We start from the raw sequence: 15,759 nt of genomic DNA on the forward strand, positions 1-15,759 counted from the left end.
ACCCACCGGTGGGTCACTGGTAGGTAAAGTTGCTAGAGGAGATATTCTTTGTCTGACTTCGGGTTTTGAACCTTCTATTTAGGTTGAGAGTCTTAGTATGTCCCAAAAAAGGGGAATGTCTGAATGTATTGAAATAAAGAAATGAAAATAAAGAAATGCCACTTTTTCATGCACACATAAATCACAGCAGTAGGAAAACTAATAGAGAATGATTATGGAGCCCATCCAAAAACTATTGACGTATTGTACAGGTTTCTGAAAAGTTTTCAAACTGCACTCAGTGTTGACTTATTCCCTACTTGTTCTGGGGCATTTTGCTTTGGTCCTTTTCATGAGATCCACACTCAAACTTAGGTAGTAAGTGATGTAAGTAGGTAGCTTACGTTATTGTTTCCCACAGTATGTCGCCTTGGCCATAAGAAAGCTAATGGATTGGTAATGGAAACAATGATAATATATAAAGAGCATACAATTGTACATCAGACTCAACCATGTGTGCAAGTTTACATTTCTGACCATTAACTATTAGTAGCGTTAATGACCAGTAAAGGGATAATCGTGAAAACACAGCTCATATTCACCCCGGTATATAATAGTTGACATTGTTACCAAGTTCGTTTCATACTTATATGCAATAAAACTATCCTGTCTGAACTTATCTTTTCCATCTCAGATCTGCCATACATATAAGCTGGGACTTTCCAGGATCTAATAAGAGCCCGTTCAAACACTACTTATTACAGTGTTAGGGTGAAGGACATAATCAATTTTTTTCCGGTAAAAATGACGTCTTTTGAGAACAGACTTCAGGGTTCAGACAACGGGTCAGTTTCTGACGATTACGATGTGCATAAGACGCTACTCAAAGCACCTGGCCAAAAACACCAAGATGTGGAAGACGTAGTTGAAGTCCAAAACTACGGTGACGATACTAGCGTGTCTTACAAGGATGGCCTCACAGAAAGTGACGAAGAAGGGCATCAGATTAAATACAAGACTTGTTCATGGCAGCATACTACAGGATTATTGCTATCAGAATACATCGTCCTAGCCATCATGTCATTTCCATGGTCTTATTCGGTGTTGGGTTTAATTCCGGGACTTATATTGACTGCATTTGTTGCAATTACCGTCTTGTACACAGGACTTATTGTTTTGGATTATTGTGAACGGTTCCCTCATCTTAAAAATGTGTGTGACATTGGACAACATCTATTCTGGGGCAGCAAGGCTGCCTGGTATGCAACTGCTGTTTGCTTCATAGCTAACAACACACTTATCCAAGGGTTGCACGTCTTGGTCGGCGCCAAATACCTCAATACCGTCACAAATCATTCTGTTTGTTCTGTTGGATTCGCAGCTATTGTTGCTGTCATTTCATTTGTGTTTTCAATCCCAAGAACATTCTCCTCCTTATCTAAAGTTGCATACTTCTCAGCTATTACCATGTTCATTTCAGTTATCTTGGCTATGATCTTTGCTGGAATTCAGGATCACCCAGCTGGCTATGATGGTACTGCTGTAACGTATCAATTATGGCCTAAGAAGGGAACAACATATGTTGATGCCATGGGTGCATTTTTGAATATTGTCTACACTTTTGTTGGTCAAATTACTTATCCACAGTTCATCTCTGAGATGAAAAGACCAAGGGAATTCAAGAAGGTACTTTGGATAGTCACTGCGCTGGAACTTATTATTTTCTCCTTAGCGGGGGCTTTGATCTACGTGTATGTCGGTAACGAATACATGACTGCGCCAGCATATGGATCTTTGACAAAGACTTACAAGATCATTTCCTTCTCTTTTGCCATCCCTACCATCGTGTTCGTTGGGTCCTTATATTCTAACATCTCATCGAGATTCGTGTTCTTCAATGTCTTCAGAAACTCGGAGCATTTATACTCTCATACCAAGGTCGGATGGTTGGCTTGGATTGGCTTATTGTTATTGACTTGGGTAGGTGCCTTTGTGATTGCAGAGGTTATTCCTTTCTTCTCAGATCTATTGTCCTTGATGTGTTCTTTATTCGATTGTTGGTTCGGATATGTATTCTGGGGTATGGCATACCTAAAGGTAAAACAAAATAAATACAAGCAGAGTAACCCTTATCCGTACTTGACTAAGATTGAAAAGGTTCATTTCATCATAGCGGGAATTCTCATTACTATCGGAATTTATATTTTGGGACCTGGTCTATACGCTACTGTTCAAAGTATCATTTACAATTTCCAATCAGATGCATATGGCTCAGTCTTCAGCTGTGCTTCCAATGGTATTTAAAAGAAAAAAAAATTGTAACAATTTTCCCTTGTATAAGTAGTTTTGGATAACTTTTAACCATTCCTTGTAATTCATTCAAAGTTCACACACAACTCATCGTTAATTCTAGCATACTCGCGTTGTGACCTTTACCTGAAGGAATGTAAGTTACTAAAAAATAAAAATATATAAAAAATCACTCCGCGACGGGGAATTGAACCCCGATCTCGCACGCGACAAGCGCGAATTCTAACCATTAAACTATCGCGGACAACTTTCTACTTTTAGAGCAGATAAGTCTACCTGACTCCAACTATGGGTACATAACTCTGCCCCCTCCTGCCCTTTAATTTTTCTTCTAGATCGACCATCTGCTTGTTGACTCAAAACTCGACACTACTATTCACGGCTTCTATGTTTTAACAAGGCAACGAATACGAGTCAATCACGTTACCAGATCTCGCATACTACATAATGTTCACAAACAGAATAATAATGAATGCTACAGTTATAACTGCTGCGGATCATGCCCCTTATTTCTGAAAGGAATCATCACTCTACTAGCAGATATGAAGTTCACCAAGTATTTTTTTTTCTGTAGATATTCTGAAACTGATCTGGTTCGAGAAACACGGGGTTTTATTGCTGTCTATAGTGATGAGAATGAGAAGGGGCTAGTGTGCATTCCCGCAACTGAACTCCCAAAGACAGTTATACATCTCTCCCACATTCTACTGTATTTTGACTCTTTTCGTGTTCTCATTCACTGGTCCCTGTGAACACTTAAAATAAAAAAAAAGTGATAAATTAATACATGGCAGTGGGCACGTGGCACGTGCTGAAGAAACCAATTCAAAACTGAAGAAATGACTGTAGGAGGAAAAGAAAATAGATGGATAATAATTTATATTTCACAGGAAACACGTGTGACTGCAGCAACGGTGGTACGGCTTTCGTCATGACGTTCCTTCAAATCGGGCAGGACCCTAAAGGGCTGAGCCATGATTATCGGAACTGACTGCATCGTTTTTGTAGCGTCTGGTTAGCAAGCAAATGGCACAGTTTGCACAGTTTCCATGTGTTTTTTCTTCTAGTTAAGAAAAGATCCTTCATAGTGCAGTAGACCCTGAGAACCCTTAGGTTTTTGCTGCCTTTGTTTCTGCGTTTCCGTTGTGTTTTCAACATTCAAGAGAATCAAAAGGTAGTAATTTCTTTTGTTTTCTGACATCGATGAGTTAGATACGAAAGACTGTCTATACTCCTACCATATTGGACAACCTCTTTCACTATCGTTTCTACGAGGTGGAGACATTGCACTGTAGTTACTGTGCGAAAGAGTAAGAGTTTTGGTGATCAATGGAATGTTTTGAGTATTGGAATACTACCTGTGTTCTGTAGCATTAGGTTGTTAATTTTAATACATGGAAGGATGGGAAAGTTGGGATGGATTGATGCCCACGTTTATTTTATGATTATTACTGTCTGCATGGGAGAAAGTAGTGCTGAAAAGTTGTTAATTTAATTCGTAAGGACCCCACCAGGGTTCTTTTTTTTCCTTTCATTTTTTTTAGTTATAAAAGGCAAGCGAACATTGCACCAGGGAGCAAGTGTACTCATCAGCAGCATCTATTTAACTTCCATTTTGAAGCTAGCTACCAAAGAAAGCAACAGAACAAGCATAAATTAGTCAAACCATCTGTCCTATAGGCGTTTTTTCCTTTTCTTTTCTAATATTTGAAAATACGTGCAAATTAAACGCTGATCAAAATTCAGATCTAATAACACATCAGTGCAAACAAACTAAACAAAAATGGCTTTGCAACAGTTTGATTACATTTTTGCCATTACAATGCTCTTTGCATTCTTGGATGCATACAATATTGGTGCCAATGATGTTGCCAACTCGTTTGCTTCCTCTATTTCATCTAGATCCTTGAAATACTGGCAGGCTATGATCCTTGCTGCTTTATGTGAATTTTTGGGGGCTGTCTTAGCGGGTGCTAGAGTCTCTGGTACCATCAAGAACAATATTATTTCTGCTTCACCTTTCGAAGATGATCCAGCTGTGTTAATGTTAACTATGGCATGTGCTCTTGTCGGTTCTGCCACTTGGCTTTCAATTGCGACATCTATTGGTATGCCAGTGTCATCGACTCATTCTATCGTTGGTGGTACCATCGGTGCCGGTATTGCTGCCGGTGGTGCCAAGGGTGTCCAATGGGGTTGGGGTGGTGTTTCTCAAATTATTGCTTCTTGGTTTATTGCTCCAATCTTAGCCGGTTGCTTGGTCACTATTATTTTCTTGATCTCCAAGTTCCTGGTCTTGGATGTTAAGCCAATTGAAAAAGCTATTAAGAACGCTTTACTACTCGTCGGATTTTTGGTGTTCGCTACCTTCTCGGTGTTGACTATGTTGATCGTTTGGAAGGGTTCTCCAAACTTGAAGTTGGATAAATTGTCTGGCACAACTACCGCATTGGCTATTGTTCTTACTGGTCTAGTCGCTTGTGCTGTTTACTTCATCTTCTTGTACCCATACTACAGAAGAAGAATCTTGCACAGAGACTGGACCCTAAAATGGTATGATATTTACAGAGGCCCAACTTTCTACTTCAAGTCCACTGACGACATTCCACCTCTACCTGCTGGACAATCTTTAACCATTGATTACTACGAAGGTAGAAGATTCGAAGATGAAACTGCCGGAGATGATGAAACCCAAATTGAAACTTCCCACACCGCCGATGGAAGAGATACTGTAGAGGGACATATTGAAATTAACGACAAGGAATCTGTCAACCAAAGTATCAAATTGGTGCAAACAGAAACTTTGCAAGAAGAAAAACCAACTACCAAACAGCTATGGTGGTCATTGCTAAAACAAGGACCAAAGAAGTGGCCTCTATTACTTTGGTTGATTGCTTCTCACGGTTGGACTCAAGATGTTATTCATTCTCAGGTCTACGATACAGGTGCTTTGTCAACAGATTTCAAGGACATGTACAAGAGATCTGCCTTCTATGACAACAGAATCGAATTCATCTATTCTATCTTGCAAGCTATTACCGCCGCCACTATGTCTTTTGCTCACGGTGCCAATGATGTTGCCAACGCCACTGCACCACTAGCTGCCGTGTATGACATCTGGCAGAAAAACACTGTGGAATCTAAGTCTGACGTTCACACATGGGTTTTAGCATACTGTGCCGCTGCATTGGTCCTCGGTTGTTGGACATACGGTTACAGAATCATCAAGAACTTGGGTAACAAGATGATTTTGCAATCTCCATCCAGAGGGTTCTCCGTTGAACTTGGTGCTGCTGTTACCACTGTTATGGCAACACAATTAAGTATTCCTGTTTCTACTACTCAAGTTGCTGTCGGTGGTATTGTGGCCGTTGGTCTTTGTAACAGGGATTTGAAATCCGTTAACTGGAGAATGGTCGCTTTCTGTTACAGTGGTTGGTTCTTAACTCTTCCAATGGCTGGTCTCATTGCAGGTATCTTGAACGGTATCATCTTGAACGCACCACGTTACGGTGGAGATTACCAATTATCATAATCATCAGATTGATATTTTCTTTCTCATGGCCTCAGCGCCTTTTAGGAACTTTCATTAATTAATTGTTTGTGCACTAGCTAGATAATAGTTTATCTGCTACAAATATAGAACATATTCGGTATTATAGATTCTGCAAATTTCCTCATATATTAGCCTGCATATTTAATTCTTTCTAAGCAGAATCGATATTTATTTCTATCAACGCTTATTCTCTATTGTTTTAAGAATCTGTAGAATATCTTTAAAAACAAAACCTTTAAAATTTGTATCGAAAGGACATCTCATACAGTAAACTATTCACTAGTAAATCATCTGAGTAAACAACTATCACGGTGATAGGCATGGAGACTCCCAGTTTCCTAAAACAATCTCCACCACCTGGTTACATCGCTGGTATAGGTCGTGGAGCGGTTGGCTTTTCCACCAGAGGAAGTAAAGATGATAAAAGAGTTCCTGCTAGATTGAATAGATATGGGCGAGATGCACCAGATACTTCTGTAACAAAGAATCCAAATAGATACAGATCAGCAGTTTCGAATGAATCATCGGAGAAACAGGTTAAAGATGAAGACGAACAAGAGATGAGAGTGTACGAAAAGATCGAACAGCGACTTAAGAATAAAAAAATTATCGACAATGAAACAAGCCTAAAGACGAAGCCAGATGATGAACCAGACAAGCTATCTTCTAAATTTGTAGATTTGAAGCGTAATTTAGCAACTCTTTCTGAGCAAGACTGGCTGGATATCCCTGACGCATCTGATATGACCAGACGAAACAAAAGGAATCGAATAGAGGAACAACTTGAAAGGAAAACATTCGCTGCTCCTGACACTTTGTTCCAGGTTAATGTCAACTTATCCAAGTTAACTGAAGAGAGGGAAAAGTTACTTGCTGTCCAGATAGATAAGAGTTTTGATTACAGCAAAAGTCAACTTACGGATGATGCTGAATACTTGAATAGAATGAACCAAGATGACAACACTATTTCATCTACGGATTTGGAAGACATTAGGAAAAACAGATCCCTATTAGCCGCGTATCGTAAATCCCATCCAAGAAATCCAGAAAACTGGATTTCTTCAGCAAGAATCGAAGAAAGAGCCAATCAGTTCAATCGAGCCAAAAGTTTGCTAGCGGAAGGTTGTAAACTGTGCCCTAAAAGTGAAGCTATCTGGTTAGAATCGATACGCATGAACGCATCCGATAAAGAATATTGCAAGAGGTTGGTTACAGTTGCCTTAAGGCTCAACGAGTTTAGTGAGCAGTTGTGGTTGAAGGCAATCGCCCTCGAACAACACAATACTGATAAAATTAAAGTCACTCGAAAGGCTCTAATTAAACTACCACTAAGCTCTATATTATGGGAAGTGGCGGTAAATCTTGAAACTTCCACTCTTGAAAAGCTGAAAATTTTGAAGAAAGCAGTTGAATTAGTGCCGAAGGATTCGCAGTTATGGTTGAAGTTGATAAGGTTACAATCAGTCGAATCTGCAGTGGACACCTTGAAATCTGCTGAAGAACATATTAAAAAAGACATCACATACTGGCTTCTCAAATGTCAACTCGAAGAAAAAAGAACGACCGCAAATCTCGATACGTTGGTAAATATCATTTCTAGCGCAATAAAGGATCTTCATGAACTGGAAGTTAATCCAACTATTACTGAGTGGTTCGAAAATGCAGTCGCTATATCAACAGAAGGATTGTATCCATTAACAGCGAAAGCAATCATCACAGCTACCATCAATAACTTATTTGAAGACGCATCCTCAAATTTCCAAAGTCTCTCGAAGCTGTTGGTAAACGACACCACACTTCAGTGTACCTTGTTTTCCTCCTTCCTAATCAAATATCCAACAAAGTACTCTATTTGGAAGGAGTTCACCAATTTCGCCGAAGACTTTTCGCGGAAATTAGAGCTACACGAAACATTCAGGAAGATCCTCTTTACAGATTCTCAAGCGGTAAAGAAATACCCTGTCTTGGTTTTAATGTATGCGAAAGACGTTTGGGATTGGGGTTCTGGTTCCACTGAAGCGTTGTCGATTTTAGATAAAGCTCTGGTGACAAATTCGGCGTATCCTGAGTTTTGGTTGGCTAAACTCAAAATTTTGAACAGAGATGGCAAATTGGATGAGATTATAAATTCCTTTGAAGAAGCCGAATCACACTTGGTAGAATGCATTGATAAATTAGTTCCTTTTTACGTTAAGTGTTTGCAATCTAAAGGCAGTTTGGAAATAGCTCATTCTACTGTTGATATAGCTTTGGCACGTGAACCAAACGACAAACATTTACTAATCTTGAAAGCACAGCTATACAGGCAACAAAGGGACCTTTCATCAGCGAAGCGTGTGCTACAGAGGGCTACGGATATTTCTAATCATGATCCAGAAGTGTGCTTGGAGTTCTCCAGACTGGTAATGGAAACACAAGATTGGGGCAAAGCGCGTTCAATACTCAGCGTTTCTCTACTAAAGAATCCAAAATCCGATACACTCTACGAGGCTCTCATTACATTGGAACTGCAAGTGAAAGATAACAAACAAGTAACGTACCTCATCGCTCAGGGTCTCAAAGCGTGTCCACACAGCTGGAGGCTCTGGTGTCTAAACATCAGAACCCTTCCTAAAAAATCACTACGTAAAACCACATTCCAAGATGCTCTCGAAGCTACAAAAGAGCATCCAATGGTGATAACTGAGATCGGAAAAGTGTTCCAAAAGGAACACCAATACGCGAAGGCATATAAATGGTTCATAAGAGCCTCGGAAAATAATCTTCAATTTGGGGACCCATGGGTATGGCTCTACATCTGCGAGTCGTGCATGAATCCAGTTGATTTGCAAATAAATGAAGAAAAAACGTTAAAGAAATTGAAAGAAAATGAACCCAGGTACGGTATACTATGGGAGCCCGCAGTAAACTCATACCTACACATATCAAACTCTCCGATTGATATTTTGCACAGCATTATCAACAATTTACACCAATAATTAGATAGAATGTAAGATTGTAAGATTGTAATAATAAAAATTGGGACAACACTGATGCGACTGTAAATTGACTTTCCGCATTGTCAGAAGTTCCGTTCCTCAATCGTAACTAACCCAGTATATGCGGCAGTTCTGTGTATTTTTCCGTTGTGATCTGATTCTCTGCTATGAAAGAGTCAGCTCTTATATCTATCAAAGAGAACTTTTTCCAGTGGAATTTGAAAATTTGAAAACGAACAACCAAAATGGAACTTCGAAATTGCGAAGAGTATTGGTAGTCGACAGGGATCGGAGGTGAAGTGAAAAACATCGATAGCAGCTGTTGAGAGTCTTAAATACCCGCCGAGGTCCACGTCATTTTTACCAGGGAAGTTATATATATATACTGATAGGTCAGAAAAAGTATGTCGTTCGGCAAGGGACGCAATGAGAGTTTGGATTGTCTCACTCCAGCATCGTATGTGTCTCAAGGTGCGGCACCTGAGGCACCAGCACCGACCCAAAGTGTCAGGGCAAGCCAGCCGCCACTATTCCCAGCTAGTAGCAGACATATTCTGTCTCCTTCGACGTTACTAGCGCATCCAAGTCCGCATTCAGTGCCCAGTACTGCTACTCTGCTTGGACTTTCCTCTGAACACGTAATCACTAGTCCTCAGTCGGTTCAGTTGAAAAATACACCTACTTCTATCGGACCAAGTCCAAGAGATGTGCTAGTTACCAATCTATCGCCGATCTCTGATATTTTACAAGGTGATCGTTCATCTATGTCACCTGCATCTGGAATCTCTTCCGTAGATGCATCGGGTGCAACACCCTCGACAGATGCAGATGGGAAAATCGTCAAGCGTAAGTATTCTAGAAATGGTTGTTTGGAGTGTAAGAAAAGACGGATGAAATGTGACGAGGGCAAACCGACCTGTTGGCAATGTGCCAGGTTGAATAGAAAGTGTGTGTATATATTGAATCCAAAGAATAAGAAACGGAAACCCAGAAAACCCAAGTCTGCAGGGGCATGCGCTACATGTACTGAAGATGGTGATGAGAAGGGAAAGGTTAAGAATGATGCAACGATGAAGAGTGAAACAAATTTCTCACTGAATAGCCATGTTAATGATTCTTTGGTAAATTCAGGATTGCCAAACCTCATACCTGCAGGTAGCATTAACGCTATGGATGCCAATCTTTTGATTCAGAATCTCAACGACATTGTTAGTATGAAGTTGAATGACTCTTTGGTTAGCGATGAATTAAAGGATCTTGAGTTTAACGACTTAGATCTGCCAGATCTGAACTTTCCAATGCTTAACACTGCTTCGGAGTTTTCATCAGTTCCAATCTCCTTTTTGGTCGATAATACAATCACTTTCAACACATCTCTAGAATCATTCAAGCTAGGTGGTCTGCATGATAAATATCTGCGAACCTTTTACCATGACTGTTTGGATTCCATCACACCTTTCTTTCAAGACCAAAATAATCCACTTAGAGATATATTACTGTCATTCGGCAGGAACGAACCATATCTTCTCTCGGCGATTTTAGCTGTGGGCGCCTCTATTGTTCATCGTAAATCAAACAAAATGGAGGATGAAAAGGCGTATTGCGGCTATTTATCACATTGTTTGCAACTCCTCGGAGATCAGTTTAAAAATGAAACCAACGTCATTAATAAGCTTGAGCCTATTATCCTAACTGTCATTTTATTAACTTGGGATTGTATCTATACAATGAACTCCCAATGGAGGTCCCATTTGAAAGGTATCACTGAACTTTTCAAGAAGATCAATTCAGGAAACTCATCAAAAGTGCTAAATGTCGCGAAATGTTGGTTTAAGGTTATGGAGACTTTTGCAAGTATTAGTACCGTGCTAGGTGGTGCACTTGTTGAGGAAACAGACTTGGACGCGATTTTTGATCCATACGATTTCCAGTATGTCGAGTCGTTGAAGTCTCTAAATATCACAACCTCGTTGAATGAGTTCAATCTTTTACGGGGTCACAACGAAGAGTTTGATCTTGTTATCAAAGAGGTCTTCAAAAGTTTGAACTTGATTAGGTCTTTGGAGAAGACAAGCATGGACGGGAATAAAGGTGGAATGATCAATAAAAACATAGACTATTTACTCTTCTTTGACTCTCACTCTGAAGCCTATATGAACAAGCTCTCTTATTTCAAGATACAGAAAATCATCGTGGAAATTGATAAGCAGCTTGAATATCAATTCATTGACAAATCCGGTGTAATACCTGCAGATAATCAATCACATCCTTCTAACAGCAAAATACTAGATCATGCAATAGATCTTGTTACTCTAAAAAATGGAGATGTCATTGCGATAAGCTGGTATGATATTTCTCATCAAACTCAAGTTCTATCTTTCTTATTGATTGTTTTACTAAAACTACTTGGTATTCCAAAAGAGTCCATTGCTGTACAGCAAGTTGTTAAGCGTATCATGTCCTTATTCCGATTTTTGGATAGTGATCAACCACCAGTTAATCTAAGGACCTGTTATTCTAACTTTGCAGTGCTTATTGCCGGGCTAAATGCGATCGAGGAAGAAACAAAGTATTTGGTACGAAAATACTACGAAGTTAACGGATCAAGGTTTAGAAGATTGACGGAACACAACTTGAACAGATTAGAAAAGGTATGGAGCGGTAATGCAGGAAAGTTCAATCTTGAGGATCAAGACGTTTTGACATGGTAATTCCATAACCAAACTTTTGTTATATTTTTTTAACGTTGTACTAATATAGCATATAATTTTATAAAGACAATCGTATTATAGAAGGTGAACGATATTCATATTAAAGGTAATTTGAAATTCAGAAGTAGATAAATAATGCATAATTTAAGCTGCCCAAATTTTCAATATCCATCAGATATCAAACCTACCTGAAATTGTTCACCAGTTGTCCAGTTTAATTTTCGACCGAATCCACGGTCATTAATCCCAAAATAGAGTCTACTACTTGGGCAGCAATAATTGTTGTAATATCGCCGTTCGTATCAAAAGCAGGAAGCACTTCGACAATATCGGCACCAATAATATTGAGTCCTTCCAATCCGTCAAGGATTGTGAGCAATTCCCTTGAAGTTAACCCACCGGTTTCTGGTGTACCAGTTCCTGGAGCAGAAGCTAAATCAACCACATCAATATCAACAGAAATATACACTGGTCCATCCCCTACACGTTTTTTTATGGCAGACACCACCTCTTTCAAGCTGATTATGTCCAAATCTCTGGCGACAATCTTTTCGAATCCACATTCGTAATCATGATCTTCATCATAGAATCCAGGTGCAATGTAAGGGGCTCTAATCCCAACATGAATATTTTTATCATCTTGGAGATAGCCATTTTCATGAGCGAAGTGCAGGAATGTTCCGTGGTTAAGACCAGCACGCTTGGATATATTACCTCCTAAAACTTTTGGATCCCAAGTATCCAAATGAGAATCAAAATGGATGACAGAAACCTTGCCGTAATGTTCATAAGCAGAACGCAGAGCCATAAGTGTAATCGTATGGTCCCCACCCAAGGTGATTAATTTTGGTGGCTGCTCTTTATGAACTAATGATGAGTGGTTGTGCAACGCTCTTTGTCCCCTGTACAATTGATTAAGAGCTAGTTTGTTGTCAAATGGAGTCATTGGGATATCCCCACAGTCAACGATCTTATATCCAGAGTGGTAAGGATCTAGTTTACGTAACTTCGATCCCGGGAAACCTCTAACAGGAGAAATACCGTTTCCTAATCTTCTGGAGCCTTGTCTTATTCCGTTAGGGCCAAATCTAGCGCCTGGTCTATAAGACACGCTGGTATCAAATGGGGCACCAACAATAGCGATATCCATCTCCAACGAAGTGTTTCTGAAACATTGGGCAATAGGGGTGTGTGCAAAGGAAACAATACCAGTGAACTGAAGTAAATCGTCCTCAAAATCGTCTTCTGGATATTCATTCTCGTGATCGTTGTAGAACGAACACATTCCCCTAAATTCCTCATCCGTCTCTTCTGGATGAACTTTGATCAAAGGCCGGGCAGCAGCAACTTCACTTTCTTCTCCATTACGAGACTGTAACAAATCTCCATATAGCTGATACATAAGTGAGTCCTGTTGCAACAATTCTACGTCAACTGGTGCATCGTTTTCTATTTGGAATGAAGATGACTTTTGATTAGTTGCAGGAACGAAATGCGAATGGGCAATTAGCAAGTAACTAAATAGCGCAGTAATATACGCTATATTATTAGCGATCATGATTAAGACACTGAAGGATAGGGTTCAGTTGATTAACAGTTAAATATTTGCTTTTCATTCATGCAATAGCTATGCTGCCTTTTTTCTGTAAAGCTATTCGAGACGAATTTTTCCTTGTATTTATGTACCGTCGAATTTTTTTTTTTTTAAAGAGTCATGCTAGGTTCGAAATCACTGGGATATGCAGGCATAATCTCAAGTTGCTATCTTTCGGGAAATATTTCCTAAATTGGTATAAGATTGCATGGGATATGTGAAAGAATGTTTCCCATAAACAATAAGCGTGCTTGACGGAAGGAATTAGGTGACGACGGGTCGTATATACTTTGAGAGAACTAAATGAAATAGATTTTAATTGGAGATAGTTTAGATAAGAGATAAAACAGGCTTGAATGGGGTAGTAATTCCATGGTTTCAAATACTGTTGTCAGCACAACTGAAGACCGTACCATAAGCATTCGCCTGGAAATTGTAAATGATACTTTGAACGGTAGCGTATAGGCCTGGTCCCAGAACGTAGACTCCGAAAAGTATAAGGAATCCCGCTATGTAGAAACGAATTTTTTCTCCTTTATCCAAACATGGATAAGGATTAGTCTTTTCATATTTAGTTTGCTTTACCCTTAGGTATGCCATACCCCAGAATACAAATCCGAACCAGCAGGCGAACAAGGAACACATCAAAGATAATAGATCTGAGAAGAAAGGAATCACTTCTGCAACAATAAAGGCAACTATCCAAGTTAACACGATTATTCCGATCCAACTTAACCACCCGATAGTGGTATGAGAGTGCATGTGTTCTGAATTTTTGAAGACCTTGAAGAAAATGAATCTGGTTGTTATGTTAGAATAGAGAGACCCCACGAAAATGATGGTAGGCACTGCAAAAGAGTATGCTATAATCTTGTATTTTCTCGTTAAGGACCCATATGCAGGGGTGGTCATGTATTCATTACCGATATAATAGTACATTACAGCACCTGTTATTGAATAGATGACAACTTCGATTGCAGTGACAAGCAAGAACACCTTCTTGAAATCCCTCGGTCTTTTCATTTCTGAGATGAACTGTGGATAAGTGACTTGAGCAGCGAAAACGTACACAATGTTCAAAAATGCACCCATTGCATCTACATAACTTGTGCCCTTCTGTGGCCATAAACTGAATGTCAAATGAGTACCATCATAACCAACCGGGTGATCCTGGATTCCTACAAAGATGATAGCCAGTATTACCGAAATGAACATGGTAATAGCTGAGAAGTATGCAACTTTAGACATAGAGGCGAAGGTTCTTGGGATAGAAAACACAAAAGAAATGATTGCGGTAATGACACCAAATGCAACAGTACAGGTAGAGTGATTTGTGATGGTATTAAGGTACTTACCACCGACTAAGACATGCACACCCTGGATAAGGGTATTGTTGGCAACGTAACAAACAGCAGTTGCATACCATGCAAAATTACTTCCCCAAAATAAATGCTGTCCGATGTCACACGCATTTTTAAGATGAGGGAACTTTTCGCAGTAGTCTAAAATGATAAAACTGGTGTATAACACAACACCAGCAACAAACACCGTTAAAATAAGACCCGGTATTAAACCTAATACTGAATAGGACCATGGGAAAGACATCATGGCTAAGATGATGTATTCTGATAACATTAGACCTGTAATATGCTGCCATGAACTAGTCTTGTATTTAATCTGATGACCTTCTTCATCGCTTTCTTCAAAAGCATCACGGTAAGATAGGCTAGTATCATCACCGTACTGTTCAAATTCACCATCTTCCACATCGTGATTCTTGACGCTGGGTGTCTTGATCATCGTCTTATCCACCTCATAATTGTAAAAGGTCTTCCCACTCTCAGAGCCCTCAGGCTTACTTCCAAATGAACTCATCTCGATCATTATAATAGCTTGATTGCCGTAACTTTCTGTCACTTATAGGTGAAAGAGGGGAGATATTGGAAGATAGACGGTAGATTGGCCTTAAAGAGAAGAAATGTAGGTATTCTTACTTGATTTTTTCTAGCGATTCTTACTCCGATTGTGGTTGATTTGAGTCTTGAACCGGATGTTATCAAGTCTTGACAAGTAAGGTTGAGCTGAATATGGATTGTTAGTGTTAATGTTTTCCGGTATTATATTATACATTTATTAGCAGCTCGAGATGAAGGAAACATGCATGAAGCTCATCGACCAAGTGATTAGCTTGCCTATTTTATATGAAATATCGTTTTCCTTCAATCCTTTATCTCCCATGCATTCCTAAAGAGAGATAAAGTGGAGAGATTAACGTTAAGCACCTGCTTGCTATCTAGTTTGGAGTAACAGTTCATGATGTGTATTAAAGCCAGGATCTGCTATCAACAGCGACCTCAAGTTTTAAGTTTTTAGATTTCATCACAAAGCAAAATGATACCTAATATGGAAATATTTTGCGTGAATGTGAGAATTGTATTCCGAACCATTTTAGACTTTTTTATACCTCGACGATCTGCATGATCAGTGGAATTTCTCTGTTTATCTGCACGATAAGAAGAATAGCTATTCTGTTTTGTCGGCGCATTAGTGCCTGATTTCGATACCCCATTCGGGCCACTTTGTGTGGATGTTCTTTACTCAGTGAAGTGCCATATCAAGTCATTTCCCTTT

At 39.5% G+C, this 15,759-nt stretch overlaps 6 protein-coding genes and 1 non-coding gene across 7 annotated transcripts; 4 read left to right on the forward strand and 3 right to left on the reverse strand.

The window, feature by feature from the left end:
• Positions 1 to 783: 783 nt before the first annotated feature.
• Positions 784 to 2,283, forward strand: KLLA0_F04125g (uncharacterized protein; the record flags this gene model as incomplete). The annotated part of the gene is made up of 1 exon (XM_455267.1): positions 784 to 2,283. One exon carries the CDS (start codon positions 784 to 786, stop codon positions 2,281 to 2,283), a length of 1,500 nt encoding a protein of 499 aa, XP_455267.1.
• A 178-nt stretch (positions 2,284 to 2,461) lies between these two features.
• On the reverse strand, positions 2,462 to 2,533 carry KLLA0_F04147r. Its single transcript has one exon. It is a non-coding gene; the product is annotated as a tRNA-Asp (tRNA).
• A 1,539-nt stretch (positions 2,534 to 4,072) lies between these two features.
• PHO89 (Pho89p) lies at positions 4,073 to 5,824 on the forward strand (the record flags this gene model as incomplete). Its single annotated transcript, XM_455268.1, has 1 exon — positions 4,073 to 5,824. One exon carries the CDS (start codon positions 4,073 to 4,075, stop codon positions 5,822 to 5,824), a length of 1,752 nt encoding a protein of 583 aa, XP_455268.1.
• A 341-nt stretch (positions 5,825 to 6,165) lies between these two features.
• On the forward strand, positions 6,166 to 8,823 carry PRP6 (U4/U6-U5 snRNP complex subunit PRP6; the record flags this gene model as incomplete). Its single annotated transcript, XM_455269.1, has 1 exon — positions 6,166 to 8,823. One exon carries the CDS (start codon positions 6,166 to 6,168, stop codon positions 8,821 to 8,823), a length of 2,658 nt encoding a protein of 885 aa, XP_455269.1.
• Positions 8,824 to 9,227: 404 nt separating this feature from the next.
• LYS14 (Lys14p) lies at positions 9,228 to 11,534 on the forward strand (the record flags this gene model as incomplete). Its single annotated transcript, XM_455270.1, has 1 exon — positions 9,228 to 11,534. The coding sequence occupies one exon, from the start codon at positions 9,228 to 9,230 to the stop codon at positions 11,532 to 11,534; it is 2,307 nt and encodes a 768-aa protein (XP_455270.1).
• Positions 11,535 to 11,748: 214 nt separating this feature from the next.
• KLLA0_F04235g (agmatinase) lies at positions 11,749 to 13,092 on the reverse strand (the record flags this gene model as incomplete). The annotated part of the gene is made up of 1 exon (XM_455271.1): positions 11,749 to 13,092. The coding sequence occupies one exon, from the start codon at positions 13,090 to 13,092 to the stop codon at positions 11,749 to 11,751; it is 1,344 nt and encodes a 447-aa protein (XP_455271.1).
• A 414-nt stretch (positions 13,093 to 13,506) lies between these two features.
• Positions 13,507 to 15,012, reverse strand: KLLA0_F04257g (uncharacterized protein; the record flags this gene model as incomplete). Its single annotated transcript, XM_455272.1, has 1 exon — positions 13,507 to 15,012. The coding sequence occupies one exon, from the start codon at positions 15,010 to 15,012 to the stop codon at positions 13,507 to 13,509; it is 1,506 nt and encodes a 501-aa protein (XP_455272.1).
• Positions 15,013 to 15,759: the final 747 nt, after the last annotated feature.

Source organism: Kluyveromyces lactis (genome assembly GCF_000002515.2).
Source record: "Kluyveromyces lactis strain NRRL Y-1140 chromosome F complete sequence".
In the NCBI taxonomy this organism is placed as follows: domain Eukaryota; kingdom Fungi; phylum Ascomycota; class Saccharomycetes; order Saccharomycetales; family Saccharomycetaceae; genus Kluyveromyces; species Kluyveromyces lactis.